At 39.0% G+C, this 26,505-nt stretch overlaps 1 protein-coding gene and 1 pseudogene across 1 annotated transcript; one reads left to right on the top strand and one right to left on the bottom strand.

Annotated features, from left to right (window-relative positions):
* Positions 1-26,505, bottom strand: APP1 (aminopeptidase P1). Its single transcript, XM_087335426.1, has 16 exons — positions 26,345-26,505; positions 24,474-24,537; positions 23,618-23,757; positions 23,230-23,514; positions 22,907-23,029; positions 18,051-18,332; positions 17,571-17,657; positions 16,962-17,029; positions 15,564-15,630; positions 1,914-2,048; positions 1,748-1,828; positions 1,603-1,657; positions 1,418-1,522; positions 1,265-1,336; positions 989-1,113; positions 1-416 (listed from the first exon to the last, which is right to left on the bottom strand). Exons 1-16 carry the CDS (start codon positions 26,432-26,434, stop codon positions 258-260), a joined length of 1,938 nt encoding a protein of 645 aa, XP_087191552.1. The 5' UTR covers positions 26,435-26,505; the 3' UTR covers positions 1-257.
* LOC147851022 (uncharacterized) lies at positions 8,146-12,009 on the top strand (annotated as a pseudogene).

Raw genomic sequence — 26,505 nt, 5'->3', positions numbered from 1 at the left:
TGATCAATAGGTTGTCATGCTTTTCAAGTTTATAAATTTTATACATAAAATAAATGATGACTTGAATAAAGCAATCCAGGTTGGTGTTTACTTTCCTTTACCCTAAGGAAATCCAAACAGCAATTAAATCAAATGTATTTTGCAACAAATTTACAATTGGTTGCGCTAAAAAGCTCATTCATAACATTATCTCCATTTCATGATTTTATGAGCAAATCATTTAAATGATGATAATAATCCCTGAAAAGTTAGTTCCATCAAACAATAGGCTCTGTTGCTTTTGTCAACCATTCCAACTCGGGTTCTGGCAAGAGGGAGCTGAGATGCTTACGACAATTGAGATGATACTCATTAACCCATTGTTTTTCAGTATCTGATAACAGGAACTCATTGATCAACTTCTTCTGGAATGGAACCTGGAATAAAGAGAAAAATATTTTATTCTCATTAACTTACAAAGCATCATCCAATACTTTCAGCAGAATCATATCCCCTCCATGGTTCTTATTTTGGACATTGTATACTGAACATACAAAGTTTCATTTTTGTTATTTTGGACATTGATCTATCCTGAACATACATATTGATTGGATACAAACGTTTCGAATGTCATGTTTTCTATATATTGAGCACAAATTTGGGAAAACTCTTCATTAGATACACGACTTTTCAATGCCATGTTTTCTATGTAAAAGCACAATATCATCAGCAACTGCAGACTGTCTTTCCCATCATATTAAATCGCTGCATGTACTACAGCAAATAGCAAACAGAATAGGTTTTGCTCTCAAGGGGGTATAAGTAGTATCATTCTATCATAATTCATGCATCCAACTCTTCCATACGAATTCCAGCCTCATAGTATTTTATATAAGGGGATATAAGTAGTATCATTCTATCATAATTCATGCATCCAACTTTTTCCATGCAAATTCCAGGCTGATAGAATTATATATAGAAGTCCTGCATATTTTAAAATAAAACATACCCAAGTAACATGTTCGAATGCCAAGTAACCCTTCTCTCCAAAATTGTACTCGGTAGGGGCATCTTTCACAATCAAAACATTCTCCAGCCTGATACCAAAATTCCCATTTTCATAATAGCCAGGCTCTGTCATAAATTATACACAAAGGATATATTTAAGTTTAGTTCTTTTGAGTGAAATGTCAGGTATGAGTCATTATTGTCTTTTAGATATGGTAATATATGTATGTATATTTCTTTTATTCTATAAAAACAAGTCCAGTTCGAAACTATTTACCATCAGTAACTGTCATTGATGCTCGAAGAGGAACATTTCGGGCACTTGGACGGAAGCTTATTAAATGTGGACCTGAATCATATCAATGAGAACATTCATATCCATTTATGGTGGTTATTATCTATTGATTATACTTATCCGGAAACATTTTACCTTCATGTACATTTAGATATGAACCCACTCCATGACCAGTACCATGGCAATAGTCCAAACCACTTTGCCATAATGGCACTCTTGCTAGGATATCAAGGGTATATCCTGCAGTTTGAACTGAAATTTAGCATCCTAATTGAAAACATATATCATGTATCAGAGGATGAAACATCATCATGGCATACCACTGGTGCCATTTGGGAAAACGGCTGTATCTAAAGCTATATGGCCCTTCAAAACCTGCAATTTAGGAAAAAGTGCCTTAGCTCTAGCTCTATGAAGAGCTCCAGTTAGTCCAATACAGGAACTCCAAAATTTCAAGTATTTTACCTGGGTATAGCATGTTCTTTCATGAGCTGAGGGGTTGCCAAAGTGCACCGTGCGAGTGACATCAGTTGTACCATCTAGATACTGCATAGAAAATCACAAAACTTAAAACATTTAAAAGTTTAGGGTTTAGGGTTTAACAGATAGAGGAAAGCTGAGAAATATATACTTGTCCCCCAGAATCAAACAAATAGATGTTATCTGGATCCATCTCTGCAGCAGTATCAGGATGGGGAGAGTAATGAATAATGGCTGCATTTGGACCAACTGAAGAAATGGTTTGAAAGCTAAGGCCCTTAAAGAACTGAGTAAAAAATACAACCAATAGTTAAATTGCACATTACAAGGAATATTATCATAATATTGAAAATAGGTTAAAGGCCACGTTGGAAATAAAGGGCCATCCTGCCTTTTATTAGTGCACGAGAGTGAACGCACTCGTAGCACACTTTTGACTTGTCTATACATAATATCTAAAAACCAAAAAAGAGGTACACTCTTTATACCCAAGACAGCATGCATCTCTCTCTCTCTCTCCCTTTGTCTCTCACTCAGACTCTCTCCCTCTCTGTTTTTGACCTAAACCCTAATCCTCGTGCTACCTTCAAACTGGTATCAGAGCAGAGTTTAGGGTTTCTACAAAGCAAAGTTTAGGGTTTTCTGCAGAGCAGGTTTGGTCCTCCGTTTGGGCTAAGAAATCATGACTAGCAGCAGTGACAGTAGCCACATTATGCACATCAAGAATCTTGAGGGTGCACATAACTTTGCGGTTTGGAAAAAGCAGTGCTACAACATCTTGCTGTAGAAGAAGCATACAAAGCCTATTAAAGTCAAAGGGGTAAAGCCTACAGATATGGACCAAGATGATTGGCAAGAGTTGAACGAGCTTGCACACTCGACTATTGAGTTGTCGATTTCTAATGCCTTGTTTAATATTGAAGGTTTGGACTAGACTAGAGGAACTATATGCCCAGAAGACGGCAGCTAGCAAAGTTTATTGGCTTAAGAAACTTACGGATTTGCGTATGACAGAGGCCACACCCATGTCAACTCACCTGAGTAAGTTCAATTCCATTTTCAGCCAGATGGTTGCCTTGAAATTCATCATTGATGATTAGTTTAAGGCCAAGTTTTTACTTTGCACCTTGCCAGAAAGTTGGGATACTTTCAGGACTGCTATGAGCAATTCAAATGCGATGCTTCTTTATGCCGATGTAGAGAGTTCTCTACTCACGGAAGAGATGAGCCGGCAAACCAATGCATCCAATAAGCCCTCTAGTGTGTTGCATATGAGGGGTAGGTCACAACAGAGAGGCAAATCTGATAGTTATGGCCGTAGTAAATCACGTGGTAAAGATGTAGAATGCCATCACTGCAGCAAAAAGGGTCACTTTAAACGTGATTGTTTCAAATACAAGAAAGAGAAAGGAAAGGGCAAGAAGATAGATGATTTCATAGAAGAAAAGAGAGACATTCAACCGAGGAAAGGCAATACTAAAATTGAAGAGGTGAATGTAGTCACTCATGATAGTGATAGTGGAAATGATGTACTCTTTGTTTCATCAAGCCCTTTACTTGCAGATACAGATGGTGACATGCACACTTGGATACTCGATTCCGGTGCTTCTTTTCACATCACCCCTCGTCGTGAGTGGTTTTTAGATTACACAGGGGGTCGACATGGTGTTGTCCATCTTGGCGACAACTATGCACGTGAAATTGAAGGTATTGGCACTATGCAATTACAGTTTCAGCATGGTTTTGCTTTCACACTTCAGCGTGTACGGCATGTACCTCAGCTCAAGAAGAGCTTGATTAGCACAGGACAGCTAGATGATGATGGATTTCACACAACCTTTGGTGATGGGAAATGGAAGATTTGTAAGGGATCTAGAATTATTGACAAGGGTAGTAAAAGTGATACTTTGTATCCTCTCCATGTATGTAGTGTGAGTGACCATGTTGTTGCCATAACCGAGCACCTAGTGTTTCTTTGTGGCATGGCCGGTTGGGACACATGAGTGAAATTGGTATGAAAGTATTGTCTCGTTTGGGTTGCTTGCCATGTCTTCATTATGCTGATTTTGAACATTGTGATCATTGCATGTATGGTAAACATGTACAAACATCTCATAAAAAGTCTCTTTCACTGAAGTCGTCCCCGCTTGAGTTAGTACATTCAGATGTATGTCAGATGCCAGGGCTATCATTAGGGGGAAAGAAATACTTAGTCACTTTTGTCGATGATGCTACATGGAAGGTATGGGTTTACCCTATTCGTAGCAAGGATGAAGTGCTCGGCAAGTTTCGAACATTCTTGGCATTAGCTGAGAATCAAATTGATAAGACACTTAAGTGTCTTCACTCTGACAATGGTGGGGAATATGTGTCCAAGGCCTTTCAAGCATTTTGTGACAGCAAAGGGATAAAGAGGGAACTCATTGCCCCTTATAATCCACCCCAAAATGGAGTTGCAGAACGTATGAATCGAACTATTCAAGATAAGGTCCGTACTATGCTGTCTCATGCTGCGTTACCCCATGGTTTTTGGGCAGAGGCTGTTATGCCAGCTGTTCACTTGATTAATCGGTCACCTAATAGGTCTTTGGGAGGGGGAATACCCCAAGAAGTGCGGTCGGGTAAGCCACCTTCATATGCTCACTTGAGAGTGTTTGGCTGTGAGGCTTTTGTGCACATTCGTAAAGAAGAACACAACAAACTTGGGCCAAAGTTCTGCAAATGTATTTTCCTAGGATATGGTGACGAGGGTGAAATGGGGTATAGATTGTGGGATCCCGAGAAAAGAAAAATAGCATGCAGCAATGATGTTATCTTCCGGGAAAATCGCATGCATAAACAACCCGAAAAGACCGAGGAAGTACAGAGGGTTGTATTGTGAGAAGAAATACCTTTTAGACAGAAAAATGTGCCCGCTGTACAGCAGCAAACACCTGCTGTAAACTTACCTGCAAATGCAGAACAAATGATCAGCCAGCCTTTGCCAATAATGATGAGCCACCAAATGTGCAGGAACAGCTAGAACAGCAAGCTGTTAATGCTGATTGGCAGGCTGAAATGCTTGGACGGCAAGTTGAAAATGATGATTTGCAGGCTCAACAGCTACCAAACAATGAGCATTGGTTTAGGAGATCATCTAGAGTTACTAGAAGGCCTGACAGATTTGTTCTTGATGCAAACAGTGTGGCTGATTATGTCATGGTAACTGATTGTGGCGAACCGACTTGCTTCAAGGAAGCAGTGGACAGACAAGACAATAAGAAATGGTATAAAGCCATGTTGTCAGAGATGGAATCTCTTGAGAAAAATGACACTTGGGATTTGGTGCAGTTGCCTAAAGGGCAGAAAACACTTCCATGCAAATGGGTTTATAAAATGAATGTCATTTCTGATTCCTCGCAAAAGTACAAAGCAAGATTGGTTGCAAAAGGATACAAGCAGGAATATGGAGTTGATTTTGATGAGATCTTCTCGCCTGTAGTCAAGATGACTACATTAAAAATCATTTTGGGCTTAGTTGCAGCTGAAGATATGGAGCTCATACAGATGGATGTGACGACCACCTTTTTACATGGCGATCTGCATGAAGACATATATATGCAGCAGCCTGAAGGTTTTGTGGCTAAAAGCAAAGAGAAGATGGTTTGTAAGCTCAAAAGGAGTTTGTATGGGTCGAAACAAGCACCAAAAGAATGGTATCATAAATTTGATGCATTTATGCAATCTCAAGGTTTTCGTAGAAGTCAAGTGGACCACTGCTTGTACACCAAGAAAGCAGGAGATGGCAGCTTGATTATCTTGGTTTTGTATGTTGATGATATGTTGATTGCTGGCAAGGATATTCATGCCTTGGATTCATTGAAGCAAAGCCTTCATGGTAGCTTTGATATGAAGGATCTTGGTGATGCAAATCACATCCTTGGCATGCGAATACTCCGAAACTGGTCTAAAGGGGTACTCTTTCTATCTCAGCAGGAGTATATCTCTAAGGTTTTGCAGCGTTTCAATATGGAGGGGGGGGAAAACAATTGGGGTTCCATTGCCTCCATATTTGAAACTCAGTGCAGAAGCCAGCCCTACATCTGATGATGAGAAGGCTGAAATGGCTAAGGTTCCATATGCTTCAGCCGTTGGCAGTTTGATATATGTGATGGTTGCTACACGCCCTGATATTGCCTTTGCAGTAGGAGTGGTTAGTAGGCACATGGGAAATCTTGGCAAAAAGCATTGGGAAGCGGTGAAAGGTATTATGAGATACCTCAAAGGCACAAAGGACTTGGGCATTTGCTTTGGAAAGCAAAAGGCATCTGTCGTTGGTTTTACGGATGCGGACTATGCTGGTCACGCAGACTGCAGGAAGTCTACTTCTGGGTATGTGTTTACTTTCATAGGAGGAGCGGTCTCTTGGATCTCCAGACTACAGAAGTGTGTTGCATTGTCTACTACAGAGCCAGAGTATGTTACTGCCACTGAAGCATGCAAAGAGGCTTTATGGCTTTCATATCTAGTGAGAGATCTTGGCATTACAGAGTTACCTAATCTTCATTGTGACAGCCAGAGTGCTATCATGCTAGCTCGGAATCCCGTCTTTCATGCAAAGACGAAGCACATAGAGGTGAAGTATCACTTCATCAGAGATGTACTTGACAGCAAGAACATTGAGCTTGTCAAAGTACATACAAATAATAATCCTGCAGATTTTCTCATGAAGGGTCTTCCAGCTGAGCGATTTGCTCATTGCCGACAGATGATGGGAGTTGGATAGATGTATGTAGTTCAGCCTTGTACAAACTTGGACTTAGCTGCCTTTCTTTTTCTTTTCTTTTTCTTCTCACAGCACATTGCCTTTAGGTGGGAGGTTGTTGGGAATAAAGGGCCATCGTGCCTTTTATTAGTGCACGAGTGTGAACGCACTAGTAGCACACTTTTGACTTGTATATACATAATATCTAAAAACCAAAAAAGAGGTACACTCTTTGTACCCAAGACAGCGTGCATCTCTCTCTCTCCTTTTGTGATGAGGCCATATCAGTTTTTTCTGCCACTCTATTTAGTCTCACTCAACGTTTAGGGTTTTGGCTCTGTGTTTAGGGTTTAGGCTCTGCGTTTAGGGTTTTGGCTCTATCTGTCTTTTCTGAAGTGTTTGTCCTCTGTGTTTTCTGCAATGCCTGATCCTGTGCGTTTTCTTCCAAATCTGATTTCCTGTATCTTCTGCCAAATTTGTTCCTCTATGCTTTCTGCCCAGTAGAAATTTCTAGAGTCTATATTGTTCTTTCTGCCCTCAACATCTCCTATACCTGCTGTCCTAAGACACCATGGAGTCTGAAGGGACAGACACTAAAAAGATAGATCTTAACACGCATGACGAGGGTCCAGACCCATTGAAGACCACAAGAAGATATCATAGACGAAAAGGACGGGATGGAAGCACCCTGAATAGCGTCAGAAGGGTGCACAAGGCACCTAGAACGCAGGCCCCATCCGACATTCCATTTGATATCGAAAATGGGAAACATGATTTTTTACGCCATTTGATTGCGCAAGAGATCAATCTTATTAGAGAAGATATCGAAATAGCACTAAAAGAATAAATGAAAAAGGAGATAGAGAAACAGAAATCAGAATTGTATGCCTCTCTCAAGGCTGAGTTATTAGAAGAGATGCGGAAAGACATAATAAGCCATGTGGAGGAATCACATTTAGAGCTCAAGAATGACATGACACAATACCTTAAGGATGAAATATCCTCAAGTAAGGTTGAGTTAGCAGCTATAAATGTGGATTTCGAAAAAGGGCAAGAAGCAGTGGAATGATGCATCTCTACAGTGAAAGCCAATGTCACGAAGGAAATGCAAACATGGGCAGACATGGCCAAAGATGCCAAAGCTTAAGCTGAGCATGCCCAAAACAAAATTAAAGCAAATGCTCCTTGGATAGAGGTAGTAAAAAAGCAAAAAGGAACATCAATGGATAGGATGGCAATGATGAATGCTACTTTAGAAGAAGAAGCCAAGAGGAAAGCTCGTGCATTGCATGTACGAGTGGTTGGTTGGGCCAAAAAGGGAAGTCCACAAGAAGATGCCAAGAATCTTGGAACAAAGATTGGAGCATCAGATATTCCATTTGCTTCGGCGTGGAGGGTGGGAAGAGATGAGTCTAGAGCTAAAGCCCTTATCATCCGCTTCATGGATATTGACAAGAAAAAGCTTTCCTCTCTAAAAGAAAGGCACTTAAGGGTCAAAAGATATACTTAGACGACGATCTCACTCCAACCCAAGTGGCACACCGCAAAGAAAACATGCCACGAGTGCTTGATACAAGAAAGGAAGGTAAATGGGCCATATATAGAGACGGCAAGGTAATTATTACAGAGAAGAGAACCGCATGACGATATATGGCCTATGAGACCCTACGCATGACCATATGGAATTGCAATGGCTCTCTACGGACAGATGTCGGATATTTTGAAGATACATTGAAAAACACAGATATTGCTATGTATACAGAGACTCACCAATGCATGGCTAGCAAACTCCCCGAGGTACAAGGATATAGATGGGAGTCAATATGTCGCCCCCAACCTCGGACACGAGGAAGCACTAGAGGTTCGGGAGGAGTGGCTATGTTATACAAAGAGGAGCTCCATGGTGGAGTGCATGTTGTCCATAAGGATGTGGATGCACGCTACATGTGGATACGCATAAAAAGAGGGGATCTTAGGGAGCTATATATTGCAATTTGCTACTTTCCACCTGCCTACTCAAGGTTTGCACCTCTAGGTGAATCACCATATCTACCACTATATGATGATATCATAAGATTTGCTACTATGGGGGACATAATACTATTAAGAGATTTTAATGCACGAACCAAGGATGAACAAACAACTATATTTAACACCAACGAGGTTGTTTATGGAGAAGTTATGGCGGAAGAGATTAGTCTAAAGAGAAAAGCTCAAGATATGAATGCTATAACTGAATATGGAAAACACTTTCTAGCCTTGGGAAGTGCGCATGGATTTGTGATATATAATGGCTTGACACAATGGCCTAGATCAGATGCTTTGACATGTTGGAACCCAAAAGGGGGTGCAAGCACAGTCGATTATCTAATGGGACCTCCATCTCTTATACCTGAAATAAAAGTGTTCACTATATCGAGAAGACCTATTGGCTTGGCAGCTGATCATGCATATCTACGCTTTGAGGTAAAGGATGGATGCACAAAGGATGTATATGCTAAGGAGAGTGGGCTAGCTAAGTATCTATTCACTCGCGAGACAATTGATCTCTATAGTTGTGGTGTATACAATGGCATGCTAGATTTGGATCCTTTTGCACCCCTTGAAGAACTTACCCAAGGTTTATCCAAATCATTGCATAAAGCAGCCACAAATGTCTTCCCTCACACAACGGCCAATCCCCCCAAACTCGGTAGAGTAATACAAAATAGTTGGTATGATGAGGAATGTCGTGATACAAGGAGATGCTTGCAGCGTGATGTAACTCGGGGCATTTATACACACAACCAAGCGAGAGCAACCTTCCAACGCCTCATAAGGAAGAAGAAGAGATTGTATTTGGCTAAATTTGAAGATCATTTGTATCGCTTGTTTCTTGGACGAGAGAGTAAAAGAGCATGGAAAATGTTTAATGAGAGGCAACCCACCACACAACTGACCTCACCTCAGGTGTGGCATGAATATGCAAAGGTCCTATATGATATCCCGGGGCAACCTCCTCTTCCCCACCCGAATGCCTCACGCCCACATGAATCAACCTTCTTTACACCACAAAATGTAAGAAATGCCATTGATCGGCTACAATTTGGGAAAGCCCAAGATCATGATGGATTGGTGGGTGAACACTTTATCTATGCCCGTGACACCTTGCTCCCATTGCTAGCACACATCTTTAATAGAACCATGTGTGAAGGTTTTCCTACTAGATGGACTCAACATACCATTGTGCCAATCCGCAAGAGTGGAGACCCCATGATGCCAAGCATCTATAGGACAATCATGATTGGCCATTACTTGGCTAAACTATATGGCTCGATTCTAGAATCAGAATTGAGTATATGGGCAAAGCAAAATGGTTGTCGTTCAATTGGACAGGCAGGCTTTCAGAAGGGGTTCACAACTTTGGATCACATATTCACGCTCCGAGCCCTTATTGAGGAGGGCAGAGCCCACAATAAGAGGATTTTTTGCTGCTTTGTGGATTTCCGAAAACCCTTTGACACTGTGCCACGTGCTCGGCTTATGCAGCGGCTAGAAGCCCTTGGTGTTCCTATAGATATGCAATGAGGAATCTATGCACTCTATGAATTTGTGTCAGGAAAAGTTTGGTCTCCTAAGGGCTTGTCAAAAGCGGCGGCTAGCACAATTGGCGTGAAGCAAGGATGCCCACTATCCCCCACACTCTTCGGTCTCTATATAGATGAGGTATCACAATACATAGAGAGATTTGGTGGTTCCGGAGCACACCTAGCAAGTATAGCTATACAGATATTACTATATGCTGATGATATTGTGCTGATTTCTGACTCTCCGGAGGGACTACAAAGACATCTAAATGCCTTTAAACTATTTTGTACGGACAAAGGTTTGTCAATCAACATGAATAAAACTAAAGTGATGGTGTTTAACACCACCCAAGCATGGGTAACAAGATCAGAACCAAAATTCTTCTTGGGAGAGGAAAAGGTGGAATACACACGCTCCTACACATACCTAGGAGTAACATTTACAGGACCTGGGTTCTCCTTACAAGAGGCCGCTTGTGCCCGACTTTCTCGTCCATATGCAGCCCTTGGTGCTCTCGAGAGACAATGTGCACATTTGCAATTACAAGAGCCACGGACTAAGCTATGGTTATTTGATACACTTGTCACACCAACTCTTCTCTATGGAGTAGAGATATGGGGACCAAGTCTTAACAAGGCAAATCATTGGAAAGATTTAGAGAGACCTTTAGTGTCAATGATTGCTCACATGATAAGGAGCAAAGCATCGGTGCCCCACGATATAATCCGGGCAGAGATGGGAGCAACACCTATAATAACCGAGGCATTGTTCCGATCAGTGACATTTATCCAAAATCTTTGGGAGCTCCCTAAACGAAGGTACCCAAGGTTGGCACTTATGTCATCAAGACAACTGGCTGAAAATGGAGACACTCATTGTTGGTATGCTGAAATGCAGCAATGGTTCGAGTCACATGGCATGAGTATAAATGCACTACCCCCGTTCCAATATAGCTTGGACTGTCCCCATCTCAATATGACCAAAGTGGAAAAGAATAGAGTGATCCGAACGGATATTATTAACTTAGAAAACAAGATAACATGGATCAGCCCCAAAATACCACGTGGTACAAAGATGGCCCACTATAAGACACACTTCTTACATACATCGGAGGATGGATTTGTCATCAGGCCACCTTATATGGACATACATCTATCCTATGCGCTGCGTAGTGTGATAGGGCAGCTGCGAACTTCATCACATCAGCTACAGATTGAGGTAGGCAGATATACACGACTACCTCTAGAAAAGAGAATTTGCCAATTGTGTCATCAAGGAGTGGAATCTGAAAACACTATGTTTGTCATTGTATAGTGTCTTTTATGAAATCAAAGGGAGATACCATTGCCTGTTTAAACAAGGCTTTGGCCCACTACGCAAGGTAATGGAATATGGGGACCAACAATGCCTAGGACTTTTCTTGCTCGAGCTCAAGAGACATCGGGAAAAGTTGTTGAAGAATACAGCCACACAAGCTTATCCACAAAGAACAATCACAACTTTCTTTAGCTCCATCACTCTTAATGCTAGAAGTCAACCCCAGGATACAGAAATGGGATCCAGACCAGGATATAACAAAGGGGTTACAATTGATCGGGCAATGGCAATTTGCCGTGCACATAGGCCCCGGCCCCATGTGTTGGAGGGTGGCAGCTCCAGCCCTGCACTCTCTTTCATCTTTATTATCTTTGTACTATATTCTCTCCCTTCCCAGATTCTTCCCTCTCTAGAATGCAACTCCTTTAATGCCTTCTCTCTCTAGAATTTGTAATGCTTTAAATGCTTTTTTTTCTCTTTTACTTTTTCCAAGATATTCCCTTTTATTCCTAGTTTTTTGTACCTGTTTGGTAGTACAACAGCCACTTTACTACCAAACAACCATTTCACCCACTTTCCCCAATTTTGTATAAATAGGCTATACCAGCCTCTTTTGTAAAGACTTTTTTATTTTGGTTGCTACTTAAAAACAAGCTCTATTATTTGGCTGTGTCTCTACTCTTTGCAACCATTTTTCTACTGCTGTCTAACAGCCTTCTCACAGCTTGGCTGTGTCTATTTTGTTCTAACTCTTCCGCTGCTGCTATTAACAGCTTTTCTCACACCATGGACCACGACCTCGACACCCTTGTCATCGACAGATAAAAGCCATTATTTCCCGCCATCGTAGGTGCTTCCCTCGCTTCAAAGACATTTCCTTTTTGGATCGACCTATGATAGAGATCTTTCGAAGACAAAAGCTACAATATACCTAACTTGAGAATCTCACATGTGCCAAAAACCAGATTCTCTGGTCTCTTTTCTTTTCATCTTATTTACTTTTATATTTACTGTGTAATATTTACTTTATTTTGATTTGTTCTCAAAGATGAGAAAACACTTAAGATGTAATCTCTTATTTGGTCTTATAGACCATTTTGGCCTCTTAAAAGACGTTAATATATCTTTCTTTCTTGTTTCTCCCTTTGTCTCTCACTCAGACTCTCTCCCTCTCTGTTTTTTACCTAAACCCTAATCCTCGTGCTGCCTTCAGGCCAAGCATGGTAGAAACAATGAAAAATAATGACAAGTGCTCAAGAGGGTTTACATCATCGCATTGGTGTGAAAAGTTTTATTCACATACTAGCGCCATTGCTTCGAGTAAGAACAAGAATCAGGAGACTGAGAGTATGTGCTAGAGGCAGCATATCTCAGTTGACAAAAAAATGTACAACAGCAATTAATCTTCTGTACTAAACACATTAGGAATACAAACACATTAGCTAAACACTTAGCATTCTAGACAGACTGAAACTTCTGCATTCGAAAAATCTCAAAAATTGGTCAATCCAAGATGCAGTGGTCTCCAAAGTGAGGGAATAATCATTAATGTTGGATGATAATGTCCTTGATTATTTCAATGTTCAGCCAGCTTAGCTACGAAATCTGTTGGATACCAATCACTGATTGGAATAGTGTCTTGTTCAAAGTATAGGGATAGGTCCCATCTACCCCCAGAATATATCATGATGTGGTTATTTTTTCATATGATGTTGAAGGCATGCAACGTTTCCTTGGAACATTAGAAGCATTTTGCCAAACTAAGGATAAAACAAAAATGATGGTAATATGAACCATCCAACCTCACCAATACCCTATGCTTACATACAAGAGAGAACATGTACAATTAGTGAAAAGCTTCAAGTATCTTGGTATCGATGTATCCGCCACAAATAAATGGAGTGTATTCTTTGAGTCTAGAGTTCAAGCTGGTTGGAAAAGTTTTTATATGTTGGAAAATTACTGCAACAAGAGTGATACTCATGGATGGGGAACTGAAACTAATGCCATGGTAACACAAGTTTTGCTTTATGGAGCACAAGTGTGGGGACGCACTATCTCTCTTAATGTATGGAATGAGATTGAAAAGATTCAAAATATGTTTTTAAGGAGACAATTGGGAGGTAAATCCACCACCTCCTATCAAGTTATGCCGTTGGAAATAGGTGTTCGACCTATAGAGATATCGGCGCTATGGAGAGTACATAGATGTATTATAAAAGTAAGAATATGCCTAATCATAGATTACCATTGCTTGGAATGCTAGATGTAAACTACAAAAGAATTAGAAGAGCAAAATTCTCTCATCTGGTTTGGTTGTTAACATAAAAAAAGGGTTCCAAAGATGGGATATGGAAGATCTCTTAGAGCTTTCAAGTATGAAATATGTAGTTATTGAGGAAAGATTAATGGAACCACTAAAGAAGAATTGGGAAGTTGTTAAAAGGACAAATTTAGAATATTATATTGCAAACATCAATCCTGAATGTTGGATTCTATATAAGGCAAGAAGGCCTATTGATCGTATTCAACCTTATCTCATTACTAACATGAGTATTAACTCTTGTAGAGCCCTAACACTCCTTCAAACTCGATCACACAGCATAGGTATTGAAGTTGCATTATGGAAAACTAGACAAATATAAAGGCATGTAAGGTATGCAGGGATGGGCTAGTATAGGATGAGTATCACATGGTTTTTAAACCCTCTACATATAGTGCAATTCGTGAAAGCTATGATGATATATTAAAAGGTGGTCATGATTTGCATGTCACACTAAAGACTGTTTTGAGCTCAAATGTGTATGCCTTATTCACACATCGAGACTTTGTGCTCGGGTCCCATGGGTCAATATTAGCCTCTCTATGGACACTAAAAAATATGCAATTTAATCTAATTTAATGGGGCACCCAGGCTTTGCTCCTTAGCATGTGAGCAATCATCGAGACTAAAGGTCTCGCCAAATTTTGTCCAGTTATATCACCTGTGAAGGCTTCATCCCCAAGTTTCTATGCCATAGATAAGAGTTGGTGTTACAAGTGCACCAAACCACCACAGTTTAGTTTTTGGTTCTTGGAACTGTGTGTGTGCATATTGTCTTTAAGGGCATCAAGGGCTGCATATCCATAAGAAAATCAAGCAAAGACAGCCTACCTTAGGGAGAATTTTTAAGATCTATGAATATTACTCCAAGGTGTGTATAGGATCACATATATGCCACCTTTTCCTCTCCCAAGAAGAATTCTGGTTCTGGTCTCCTTACCTATGCTTTAGTTTAGCTAAACAAATTTAGTTCTAAGACTTAGTGACAAATATTTTCTGATACAAAATGACTTTACATCAGCTAGATGCCTTTGTAGTCCTCCAGAGACTCAGATCAATAAAATGTTATCAGCATATAGTAGTAATGCCAATCAGCACCTTAAACGACCGAATCTATGTGATTAGATACCTCATCTATAAAAAGTCCAAACAGATTGTGATAGTGTTTCACTCCAATTGTGCTAACCTTGGTTAGATATACTGGCAGGTTTATGTTAGGGAGATGATATAGATATACACAAATTTCCTTATCTTATACATCATCGGATGAGCCCCTTCTTAATTATATGCAGGATATGCTTGAATCTTTTCATGGCCTACACACAGGTAACATGGGAACATTACTCTTCGCTGATAGGTGGCACAGTTATTAGAGCCAAATGATTGCTCATGGACAGGATGACATATTGCTTACCTGATCAAGGTAAGAGACCAATGCAACCTCACCACAATGTACCTATGAATCTCCAGATGCGGGATGGCCATAGAGCAGCAGAGAAGCACTATTTAGGGGATTTGCATTTGCATTATGACAGAGATTATCTAGACTCTTAGGCAGAACGTACAGATGACAAACAAGATTTAGACAGAATAAAATAAGAAAAGCTTTCTTAAGCACTTTCTTAAACTCATCCAGTAGTCATACGGACCACTACTGGCTCTATGCCATCCTCTTTGTACGGCTTTCTAGTTCCCAAGGGGACTACCTCATCATATAGAGACAACAGCCAGGACAGCTAGTTATATAATAGTCGGCCCCTGAGTTGCTTGGTATAGAGGTTAAGCCCTTTTTATAATGATACTGTCTTATCTATAAAAAAAACACATAGGAAACTTTAGTGCATACTGACCCCTTGCTTTGACCGAAATTCTTCCAACTTGTCACTGACAGTAACTTCAGTTAGCTTCTCAGATTCTCTGCCAAAAACATCCACACTGTATATATCAATGAAAGATATTAAGAAGACAAAGTAAAATAAATCAGCATTTACTACAGAATAAATGCAGATGATAGTTTAACCATTAAAACTAGGAACATTGGTGAGAGTGCTATGGTTCTTCACTGGAAGTCACTACGTTATATCTGCATCTTTTCTGCTTAGGAGCATGTGAACATAGATCTCTCATTCTATTACCCTCCATTGTAATAGCGCTTTGGCGCTCTCCCAATAGAATATCCATTGCTTCTGTGTTGTTGATATTTTGTGCATTCTCTATTTTCACCCAAAAGTTAACATCCAGCATATACTTCACAATACTGTGGATGTGCATGACATGCTAACTTTGTTCTAGATTTTCCATGGAAAATTAAACTACACAATGATTCTCCAATTATGCTGTTTTGTTAGATATAATCAATGATCAGCCCCAAGTTGTAAATATATCCCCATATGCACTCTTAGAGTGCACATTTTGTGATAGCACCCCAAATGAGGAGCGGCTAGTGTGCAACTCGACCATATGGGTCGATAAGGTGTTAATCTAGGAAACAGTAGATGCGTAGGACATAATGGATTTAGGAAAGAGAGAAATAGGTAATAGGATTGGCTAATCAAGTCAACTAGAATATTTTGTGGGCAAGTTACAATGTACTTGGTCTTGAAGTATGTGCCATTGACTTCAAGATAAGTACTATCTAGCACTAGCCTGTATCTAGGGAATTGGGTCATATTAAATGACAAGTCAGTTGACAGAAAAGGAATATCTCCACTATTATCAACTGACTTGCACATTTAATGTTATGCTCAGACCAAACATAGAATATAATCCACTTTCTTACACAGTGGTTGGATTGATCATCAGTCCCCACTAATTTTGTAGTGAGCTGGTTCAGATCCCATCTAAGCTCTAAGGTGTGAGCGCATGGGTGAACTACCATTGTGAGCTACTCTCATATGTAATAGAAGTTTTGTTTTCATATATCCATCTCTGTGGTTGTAACTCTATAGACCTATCTAATCGATTCTCAATATTTCTAACAGTTTCAGTACTCAGAACAAAGTTCAGATATGCTAAGGAATAAAGTGGAACTCATTTAGGAAAGGTAATTCTTAAAAGAGTTAACCACAAGAATAAATATTATGTCCTAAAACTTCTGTTTTTCAAGAATCTATGAAGATGTATGACATCAACAAACCTCAGCGATAGACTATTCAACATACACTACAATGCAGATATGCCATACGATCTAAGCCAGCAAAATATGAGAAAATCCATAACTGTAATTTTATATGCATGAATTATCTTACAAGCGTCTTTTTTTGTTTGAGCTCTTATTGTCCAAGAAGTAACCTGGAGCTCCATATATTTCCTGCATCTGATCATTCAACCAAAGATCTAAAACGTTATTCTTTTCAGATGCACTAATAATTTCAATATGAACATATATAAGCAATTATACTAATTCAGAAATAAATCTTTTGGTTTGTTCTTCTCAAAGATGAGACAACACTTAGATCTCTTGTTTGGTCTTATAGGCCTTTCTGGCCTCTTAAACGGCGTTAATATTTCTTTTTTTCTTTCTTTCTTTCTTTCCTTCATCCCTGAGATAGCATGAATGCTCCTAATAATCATGAAGCCTCACTGTTCAGGACTTTGTGATAAAGAGAAATTTTTGTTTTATATAACCATTCTTGAGTACCTGATCATTCAAACGAATAAACAAAATGTACTGCTTTTCACATGCATAAATGCCTGAAGTTTGCTGCTTCACACAACGGATGCAGTATTACACTTCCACACTGTAAATATGTCTTGATCTCATCCAAGCATATAAGGCTTATCATCATAACATATTGCAAGGCCATTCAACACAAGCTGCTTTCTAACACCATGACACTGAATAACAAGTGAATCACCTTTGCATCCAACCATGTAAGATAGGAAACCACAGCAGCACCATCTCGTATATGGCACTTTCGAAAACCTTCAAGCTCCACAGGATGCTGTAAAAATAAGATCATTCTCAGATTTTTAAAACAAGATGTTATACTTCCTACCGTATTGCTAGGATTGCATGCTTTTAGATATTATGATCATAATTGGCAACTAGATTACAGTGCTTTAACAAATATTTACTGGGCTAGAATTTTTGCAAATGTGCTACACACCTATTACAAAACCTTTTGAGCAACCCCACTGAGTTTAACAAATATTTGAAGACCACATGATCTCAAATTTAAAACGGACTACGAAAGATGTTATTTTGTATCACTAAATATGAATAGTAAATTCACAATGAGATTTAGACATACCCATTTAAACAGAAGTATTTGCATAAAAGCATGGAAGAAAAAGTTATTGCAACATATCTGAATAGTGTGAAGGACTAAACCAACCTTTAATGCCTTTGCCAATGTCAGAGGTGATTGCTGCAGCAAGACTTCGTCGGGTTTCAACTTTGAATAGATAGCATAACAGCAACTTGCAGGATTTAACCAGACAAGACCAAATTTATTTTCTGGATTCAACTGTTTCTGCTCACCATTCTCAATAGCTCCTGTATTTGGGGCACCTGTATTTATTTGCTTGTTTTCCAGTGTAGTAAGCAAGATTACATCATTCAGAACCTCTGTATAATCCTTTACTGTGACACCTATCTGCGTCAAGTAATCCTCTACCTAAAAAGAAAAATAGAAAATATATATTAATGTCTTTTAAGAAGCCAAAATGGCCTAAAAGAATAGACAAGAGATTACATCTTAAAAAGTTGCCTCGTCTTTCACAGCAAACGAAAATAAATGTAATTAAGTAGAAAGTAAATAGAAATAAAAGTGACTAAAAAACCCTGTTATCTTAAAAGTTAGATAGATTGTAATTTCTGTCTTTGAAAGATTTATAGCATAGGTCAATCCAGAACGGAAAGATCTCTAATGCAAGGAAAGCACTTGTGATGATGGGAGAGACTAGCTTTTATCTGTCGATTACAAGGTGGGTGAGATCATGATCCACAAGGCTGGGCCTTAAGTGAATGACAAATTGCTATTGCCTGATTTTTCATAACCCTTTCCCAATCTCCTGGCCAGGAGCCCATTTGTCTAGCCCTTGATTGACTTGTAGCATGAGTAAGAGTGATGGGGCTAGAGAAAGTTGTGATTTCTCTTTGTTGATTAGTTTCTGGGCTTGTATTGTTGTCCTTCAACTTCTCCCTGTGTCTCTTGAGTTCTAGCAAGAACAGCCCCACGCATTGTTGGCCCTCATACTCCATTACCTTGTGTAATGGGCCAACGCATTGGTTAAAGAGGCAATGGTATCTCCCTCTAAAACAGTAAAATGACAAACATAATGTTCTTCATATTCCACCCCCTAATGATATGGATGGTTTGCAGCTGCCCTATGACACTGAATATGTGTGTAAAAAGTATGTTTTATAGTGGACCATTACCCAGAGATATTGTGGAGCTGATCAGTGTTATTCCATTATCCAATTTGATAATATCAATCAGATCTCTCTATTCTTTTACATTTTGGTCATGTTTAGATGGGGACAATTCAAGCTATATTGCAACAGGGATAGTGCATTTTGTTGGAGGTAACAGTACAGAACTGATCTTCAGCATGAAGCCTTACGTTGTTCATTGATTTCTTGGCAAACATTGATGAGACAGCAAAAGATTTGTGAGATGCCGTCAAACAAAGGTATCATAAAGCCAATAAGGATCAAATGATCACTTTGGGGAACCAACTAGCCATTCTTCGAGTTTCTGATAGCCCTAATATAATGGAGCAGATTACAGATTATCCAGCCACAAAGAGCTTACTTGTCACTATTGTGGCTGTAAAGGCCACATCCAGCCTGATTGCCGGGAAAAGGAATCCAGCCTCAACCCACCCCAAACTCACACCTAGATCTAACAACAGTCATACAACCAAAGAAACGGTTTTCTTAGGCATCAACGCTAATTCTTCCTCAATGACTAACCATAACAATTCCTCTCTTGATGATTGGATTGTGGATGGTGGTTGCATAGGTCATATGACTTATGATAAGTCTATCTTGTGTGATATAAAGCCACATAATTCACAAATTCCTATTGGAGATGCATCAACTTGAAGCTTCATGCATGTGTAATGTGTTTTTGAGTTCTTCTTCTAGTCAACAACCAACTATTGTTCAAGATGTATTACATGTGCCTCCTACTCTCAGTTTCTCATATTACTGATCAAGACTATGGTTTTTGTTTTGATAACTCTAACTTGCAGGTGGTTGATGTCAACAACCTACGGATTGTTGCTAGTGGCAAAAAGGAAGTTGGCTTGTATCGTCTTAACAGCTCCACCAGCCCATTACCATCCTCCAACTCTCATCTACCACAATTTCTTCATGGAAGTTATGCCTTCCTTGGGACACAACTATTGATCAACTCCTTACTCATCTAAATGTAGGACCATCGTTCTGGAGCTGAGAGGAGGTGTTGGAGGCTGATAGCCCCAGAACTGATCTCTCCCTTCTGCATTCTCTCTCTGCACATTTTCTCTCTCTAGATTTACTTTATTCCAGCATATATTAGTTGACTTTGGAACTTACCACTACTTCAACACAGCATTTAATGTATTGTTATTCTTCTCTTCCCCCTCTATAACTCATTATGTGCCTAAAAATATTTATCCCCTTTCATAAATGGATGGGTTACGAAACCTACTCTCATTTTTGTATTTGAAAGCTTTGAGCCTCACGAAAAATATTGTTATTGTTTTAGATCATTGTTAAGCTGCTGCTAGCCTCATTGGCATCTTACAACTGTCCATAAAAGTTTTCTCGCACATTTATGCTTAGGCCATGTGATGAACCATTGTCATGTTTCAGCGCACCAACATTGATTACCTGAGTTCAGTAAGTTGTTTTGATGACATGTGTACCAACCTTGAATAACTTCATTCAGGAAGCTCCCAAAGCAGTCAGATTCCGGTCACTGATTGTAATAAAACCTCGGAAATTATTGGGGCTGCTCCCATCTGAAATTGTGTAATGGGCACCAATGCTTAGCTCCTTATCATGTGGAGAATCATTCCAATTATTGACCTTGTTAAGACTCAATCCCCAAGTTTATACTGAATAGAGAAGACTCAGGCAGTGTGACAAAATGCATCAAATAGACACAATTTTAGTTCGTGTCTCTTAGAACTATATATGTGCACATTGTCTTTCAAAGACACCAAGGGTTGCATATCCATGAGAAAGTCAAACACAGGCAGCCTCCCGTAAAGAGAACAGAGTCCATGTAAATGTTACCCCCAGGAATGTGTAGGATTCTGTGCATGCCACTTTTTCCTCTCCCAATAAGAATTCTGATTCTGATCACACTACCCATACTTGACTGGTGTTAAATATTATCACTTTAGTTTTATCTAGGGTTACCAACAAACCTTTACCTGTACCGAATGATTTTAAGGCATTTAGATGTCTTTGTGGTTCCTCCGAGAATCGGAAAAAAAATCATCAGCATATAGTAATATTTGTATGGCTATACTCACTATGCATGCTCTTGAACCACTAATCTCTCTATGTAATGAGATACCTCATCTATATAAAGACAGAAGACAGTTGGTTATAGCGGGCATCCTTGTTTTACTCTAATGGTGCTAGCCCCAGCCACCGGCAACCCATTGCGAGATCACACTTTCCCTAACACGGATTCATACAGTGCAAAGATTCCCCACTGCTTATCTACGGGGACATCAATGGCTTTTAGCTTCCACATAAGCCGTGTGTACAGTATAACCTCAAAGGGAACTCCATAAAGCAGCAATAAATCCTATTTCCATGGGATATTCCCTCTTCGATAAGGACTCAGAGGGCATCCTTGTTTTACTCTAATGGTGCTAGCCACAGCCACTGGCAACCCATTGCAAGATCACACTTTCCCTAACACGGATTCATACAGTGCAAAGATTCCCCATTGCTTATCTACGGGGACATCAATGGCTTTTAGCTTCCGCATAAGCCGTGTGTACGGTATAACCTCAAAGGGAACTCCATAAAGCAGCAATAAATCCTATTTCCATGGGATATTCCCTCTTCGATAAGGACTCAGAGGGTCCATATTTGATTCAACGTTGTGATTCCCTTTTGACAGCCTGCCTGTCCAACTGAACGGCAGCCATTCCTCTCTGCTCCTGCACTCAAAATTGATACTAGGATTGAACCACATAGTGTAACCAAGTAGTGGCCAATCATAATTATCATATAATTGCTCAACATAATGGTATGTTCAGTCCAGCTAGTAGGAAAACCTTCACACGTAGCTCTATTAAAGATGAAAGCTGTCACAGGCATAGATAAAAGTCCTCACCTCCAAATCCATCATGATCTTGGACCTTTCCAAATTGTAACTGATCAATCATATTTCTTACACTTTGTGGAGTAAGAAAGGTGGATTCATGTGACCGTGTGCCATGTGGGTGTGGGAGTGAGGGCTGCCTAGGGATGTCATATATAGTATCTTCACATATTTATGTCTGACCTGAGGTGAGGCCAGTTACGTGATAGGTTGTCTCTGATTAAACTTTCCATGCTCTTTTACTTTCTTGTCCTAGGAACAAGCGATACACGTGTGCTTTTAGCCAAGTATGATATATATTCTTCTGCTTCATGAGGCGTCAGAGGTTGTTCTTGCTTATTTGTGTGTACAGATCCACCAAACTACTTTGCATCGCAAGCATCTTCTTGCATCGCAAGCATCTTCTTGCATCGCGACATTCCTCATCATCCCAACTATTTTGTATGACTTCGGCAAAGGCATTTGTGGCTGCTTTATGCAATGACTTTGACCATCCTTGTGTGACATCCTCTAGGGTTGCAAAAGGAACCAAAACTAGCATGTCATTGTATACTCCACAACTATAAACATTAACTATCTCGCAGGTAAATTGATATTTAGCCAGCACACTCTTCCTCTTAGCATATACATCCTTTGTGCATCCATCTTCACCTCAAACGGTAGATATGAATGATCTGTGCCAAGTCAATAGGTCTATCAAAGATAGTGAACTCTGTTATCTCGGGCATAAGAGATGGGAAAAATGTTATAAAAGAATAATTGTAAGAGAAATAAAAACGTAGTAGAATGAGAAAATGTTATAAGAGAATAATGGTAAGAGAAATAAAAAAAGCAGTAAAATGAGAAAATGTTATAAGAGAATAATTGTAAGACAAATAAAAAAGTAGTAGAAAAGCTCAGATTGAACAATAGACCTCTGGTGTAATCTTCTGTTTATCAACATAAAGGAAAGCTTCCTGTGATGTTACGACAGCATATGAATGTACAACTGGGTTGTACGACACATCGGAGCCTCGTATATTGAAAAGCCATGCAACCTAGGAAAGTAAACACATAACAATCAAACCTTTGGTGGAAAGTGCATTACATCTAAAAGAGAAATGAAATGTTATATTATTGTTTTCAAAAGGCCAAAGTAACCTATAAAACTAAAAGTATATCCACTTAAAGCTTATAGAATGTCTGTAAATTAAAAGCTAAATTAAATTAAGTGAAGAGAGAGATGTTTGATCTCAACCTCATCAAGAGCTGTGAGGACAATTGCACCAGCTTTAGCTTCTGAAAGCTTCACTCTAAGTTCTTTAAGTTTATCTATTGATGTCCGTCCCGCAAATTGAATAGGATGGACTGCCACTGGGTTAATTGTTGGATGGGGACGCTCGGCCCAGATCTCATCTACCAGATTTTTCTCAAGTAGAACAAGCTTCTGACTTTTTTTATTAAATGTTTGCTGCCATTGCTGAGCTGTTTCAATTGATACACACCAAGGATCAACTCCTATGTTGGCATCTTTCTCCAGGTTCTGAAATTCAGGTGAAGACCCATAGGAAATTGAAGTCAATTCATAGCTACCTTAAAAAATGAATCTACACAAAACAAGACCCAATACAGTGATGATGCCTTACGTCAGCAATCCATGCTTCAACCGTAGGGTCTTCTCCAATACGCATCAGCTTCCATCGACTACTCAATTCTTGCGCTGCTTGAAGGAAATATCTTCCATCCGTCCAAAGCAATGCTTGATTATGTGTTATTAGTGCTAGCCCTGTATTGATCATGCACATGGAGAAGACCCAATCAGATAACAAAAATCTTCATTGAATATCATCAATTTTAGCCCTGCCTTGGTAACACACATGTAGAAGATCCAATAAAAAATGCATCTGAGACGCAAAAACAGTACCCAATTCCAGCAGTCATAATGGTATCTAATAAACAGTCTACTTACTGCGATAACATAAGAACATAGATCAGCCCCACACCTCTCAATACGAAGATTCCCACTATAAGGCCCTCTTCTTACAAATGTCTAAGTATGGATTTATAATCAGCCTCTCTGATATGGATACATATTTACCTCATTCGCTCCATAGTGTGATAGTGTAGCATATGATCTCTTCACATCAATTAGAGACATGCATATATAAGCATGCAAATCTGTGAAAGAATGGATCTGCCACTTTTATCATCACAATGTGGAACCAAAGAAACATTGTTGTCATTGAACTGGTCCTTATGAAATAAGGGGAATATACCAGAGAATTCCACTCTAGACAGATTTATAAAGTATGATCATTCTGCTTTTGTTTAGACGCACATCCATCCATCAAAGGAAAGTGAACAAATCTATCATAAAATCCAGTAGAATGAAATGCTTACGTCTCACTATAATGCTGTACTATGTAAATAACTCATTAATGTTTCCTGCTTATTGTGTATATAATTGGTATTTCAAATATATGAAAGTGAGGCCTTATTTACCAGCACTGCCTGTAAAGCCAGATACATATGCTCGGCGTCTGTCACGATCTGCCACATATTCACTCTGAAAAAGAAGAATCCAAAATATCAATCTACCATCTCAGCAAAGAAGCATACCACTTTAGAAAGCAAGGTTGAGAAAGAGATAATCATACTTAAATTCATAAAACACAATAATTCCAAACACTCTTAATAAAAACAGATAGATAGCCTATATATGTACCATGAGACCATCAAAAGCACACATTCATAAACAATGAAGTTCATTCAAGTCGCAGTTAGTACAGGTTAAATTTTCTATTTGATTATTCCCTCAGAGATAGTTAACTTCAATCTTATTACAAGATTCAATAAAGCTAGTTGAAGGGATGTGGAGTTCAGTGGAATTATTAATCAACGTTTGCCTCCAGAGCTAAGCTTCAATAAAGCTTATTGAAGAGATGTGGAATTCAGTGAACTTATTAATCAAGGTTTCAATAACTGATCCTCAAAATTTATAAAATATCAGTGCCAGCTCAATATATGAAGGAAATGTCTCTGGATTGTTGCCAGAACATAAGTAACAGAAAACTAAGTAACCAATACAGCAAACTAAGCACATTATCACTATAGAAAAGGGTAATGTGCTCCTGCATCATTAAAATTAGTAATAGTGCAACGCCACATTCATGCAGGAAAAAACGAAATGCAGATCATTATCACATTGTCAATAACCAAGGAACAAGGACATTATCCACTAGAGGATGGTAATATGCGTCAATTCTGAAAATTAAGCACGAAATTGAAACCAAGATTAAGAGTATTCTCGTGCATTATCTTAGTATCCATTTTTACTTTTAACAACAAAAACTCAAATCATTCTATTTTGGGATGGGGAAAAATATTAGATTTAACAGTAAGTATTATACATTTAAGACCAAGAAATTAAATGTTCCGATTCAACAAGAAAACTAAATTTATTGGACTCAACGAGAAATGCAAACATATTTCTAATTCACACAAGTAACTCATATGGTTCGAACTGATAAGGAAAACTTAAATGATTATATTTGACTTTACATCTTTGGATTTGATAAGAGCAACTTGAAGAGTAAACATTCTTGTTGGCTAAATTGTAAGGAAAAAGCATCTCATTTAATTCAATAAAAAAGTAAGATTAAGTCATACAGAAACTTTTCGTAAATACTTGTATAAAAGCAAGATCATAAAATAAAGAAGTGAAATTCTGGATGACTTCTATATAGAATCCTCTTTACTACAACGGGTTGAGAATAGATCATAATGATCATTTCCATGAAAAAAAACTTCTTTTTGCTAAACTTACAGTATCAGAATGCAAAAAATACTGAAGCGAATCTAGTTTCATAAAGATGTTTTCCAAAATAATACTTGTTCTTTACTTATAATAACGATATCAGAGATAACATACTAACAACAGACACAGAATTAGAGTATAGAAACAAAATAGATGAATTATATAAAAAACTAATTCACTTTACAATAACAAGATCAGGACAAATACAGATGTGAAGGTAGGTAATTTACAACAAATATGACATCTTCAGGTTTGGTAAGAACGATTTGAATGGGAACATATTTCTGCTATAAACGTTTTCTATATAGAAATTTTCTTTGAATAAACAAGGACAGGATGCGGGGAGAGCATAGATATACAGACGACGGAAATTAGGGGTGTAGAAGTGAAGTGCTGGAGCAAGCTACGGCACACTGAAGAATCAATACAGAGCTGATAGAAGGAGAACCAAAGAAAACTGGCTAATCAGGGTCCCGAGAATGGATCGAGGATTGGCTATTGCCTTTTTCTTGTACTTCTTGTTTCTCTTAATTAGTCAATAGTGAGAGATTTCTACCTGGTGAGAATCTTCAGAAGGGACGATGAGAGCGTGGAGCGATGGAGACGAGGAGTGCATGAGAGAACGCAGCGGATCGAGAGGATCCATATCTTCCTTCCCTTTCTTTCCTTCCCTTTCTTTCCTTCCTTTTCCTTTCCTTTTCCTTTCCTTCGTTTCTT

Source organism: Azolla caroliniana, unplaced genomic scaffold (genome assembly GCF_043228905.1).
Source record: "Azolla caroliniana isolate FFs.n. ecotype wild unplaced genomic scaffold, voAzoCaro1.0.p SCAF_20, whole genome shotgun sequence".
NCBI classification, from domain to species: Eukaryota; Viridiplantae; Streptophyta; class Polypodiopsida; order Salviniales; family Salviniaceae; genus Azolla; species Azolla caroliniana.
The sequence above is the reverse complement of the archived record's forward strand: the minus strand, read 5'-3'. Positions and strand labels throughout refer to the sequence as shown.

Bases quoted from the DNA above. Each gene is read 5' to 3' on its own strand.
- APP1 (XM_087335426.1), bottom strand. From the start codon at position 26,434: ATGGATCCTCTCGATCCGCTGCGTTCTCTCATGCACTCCTCGTCTCCA. The intron at 18,333-22,906 runs GTCTATTGTTCA...TTTTCTTTTTAG, and splicing joins AACAGAAGATTACACCAGAG to GTAGAGGATTACTTGACGCA. The intron at 2,049-15,563 runs GTCAGTATGCAC...TTTTTTACTCAG, and splicing joins AATTTCGGTCAAAGCAAGGG to TTCTTTAAGGGCCTTAGCTT.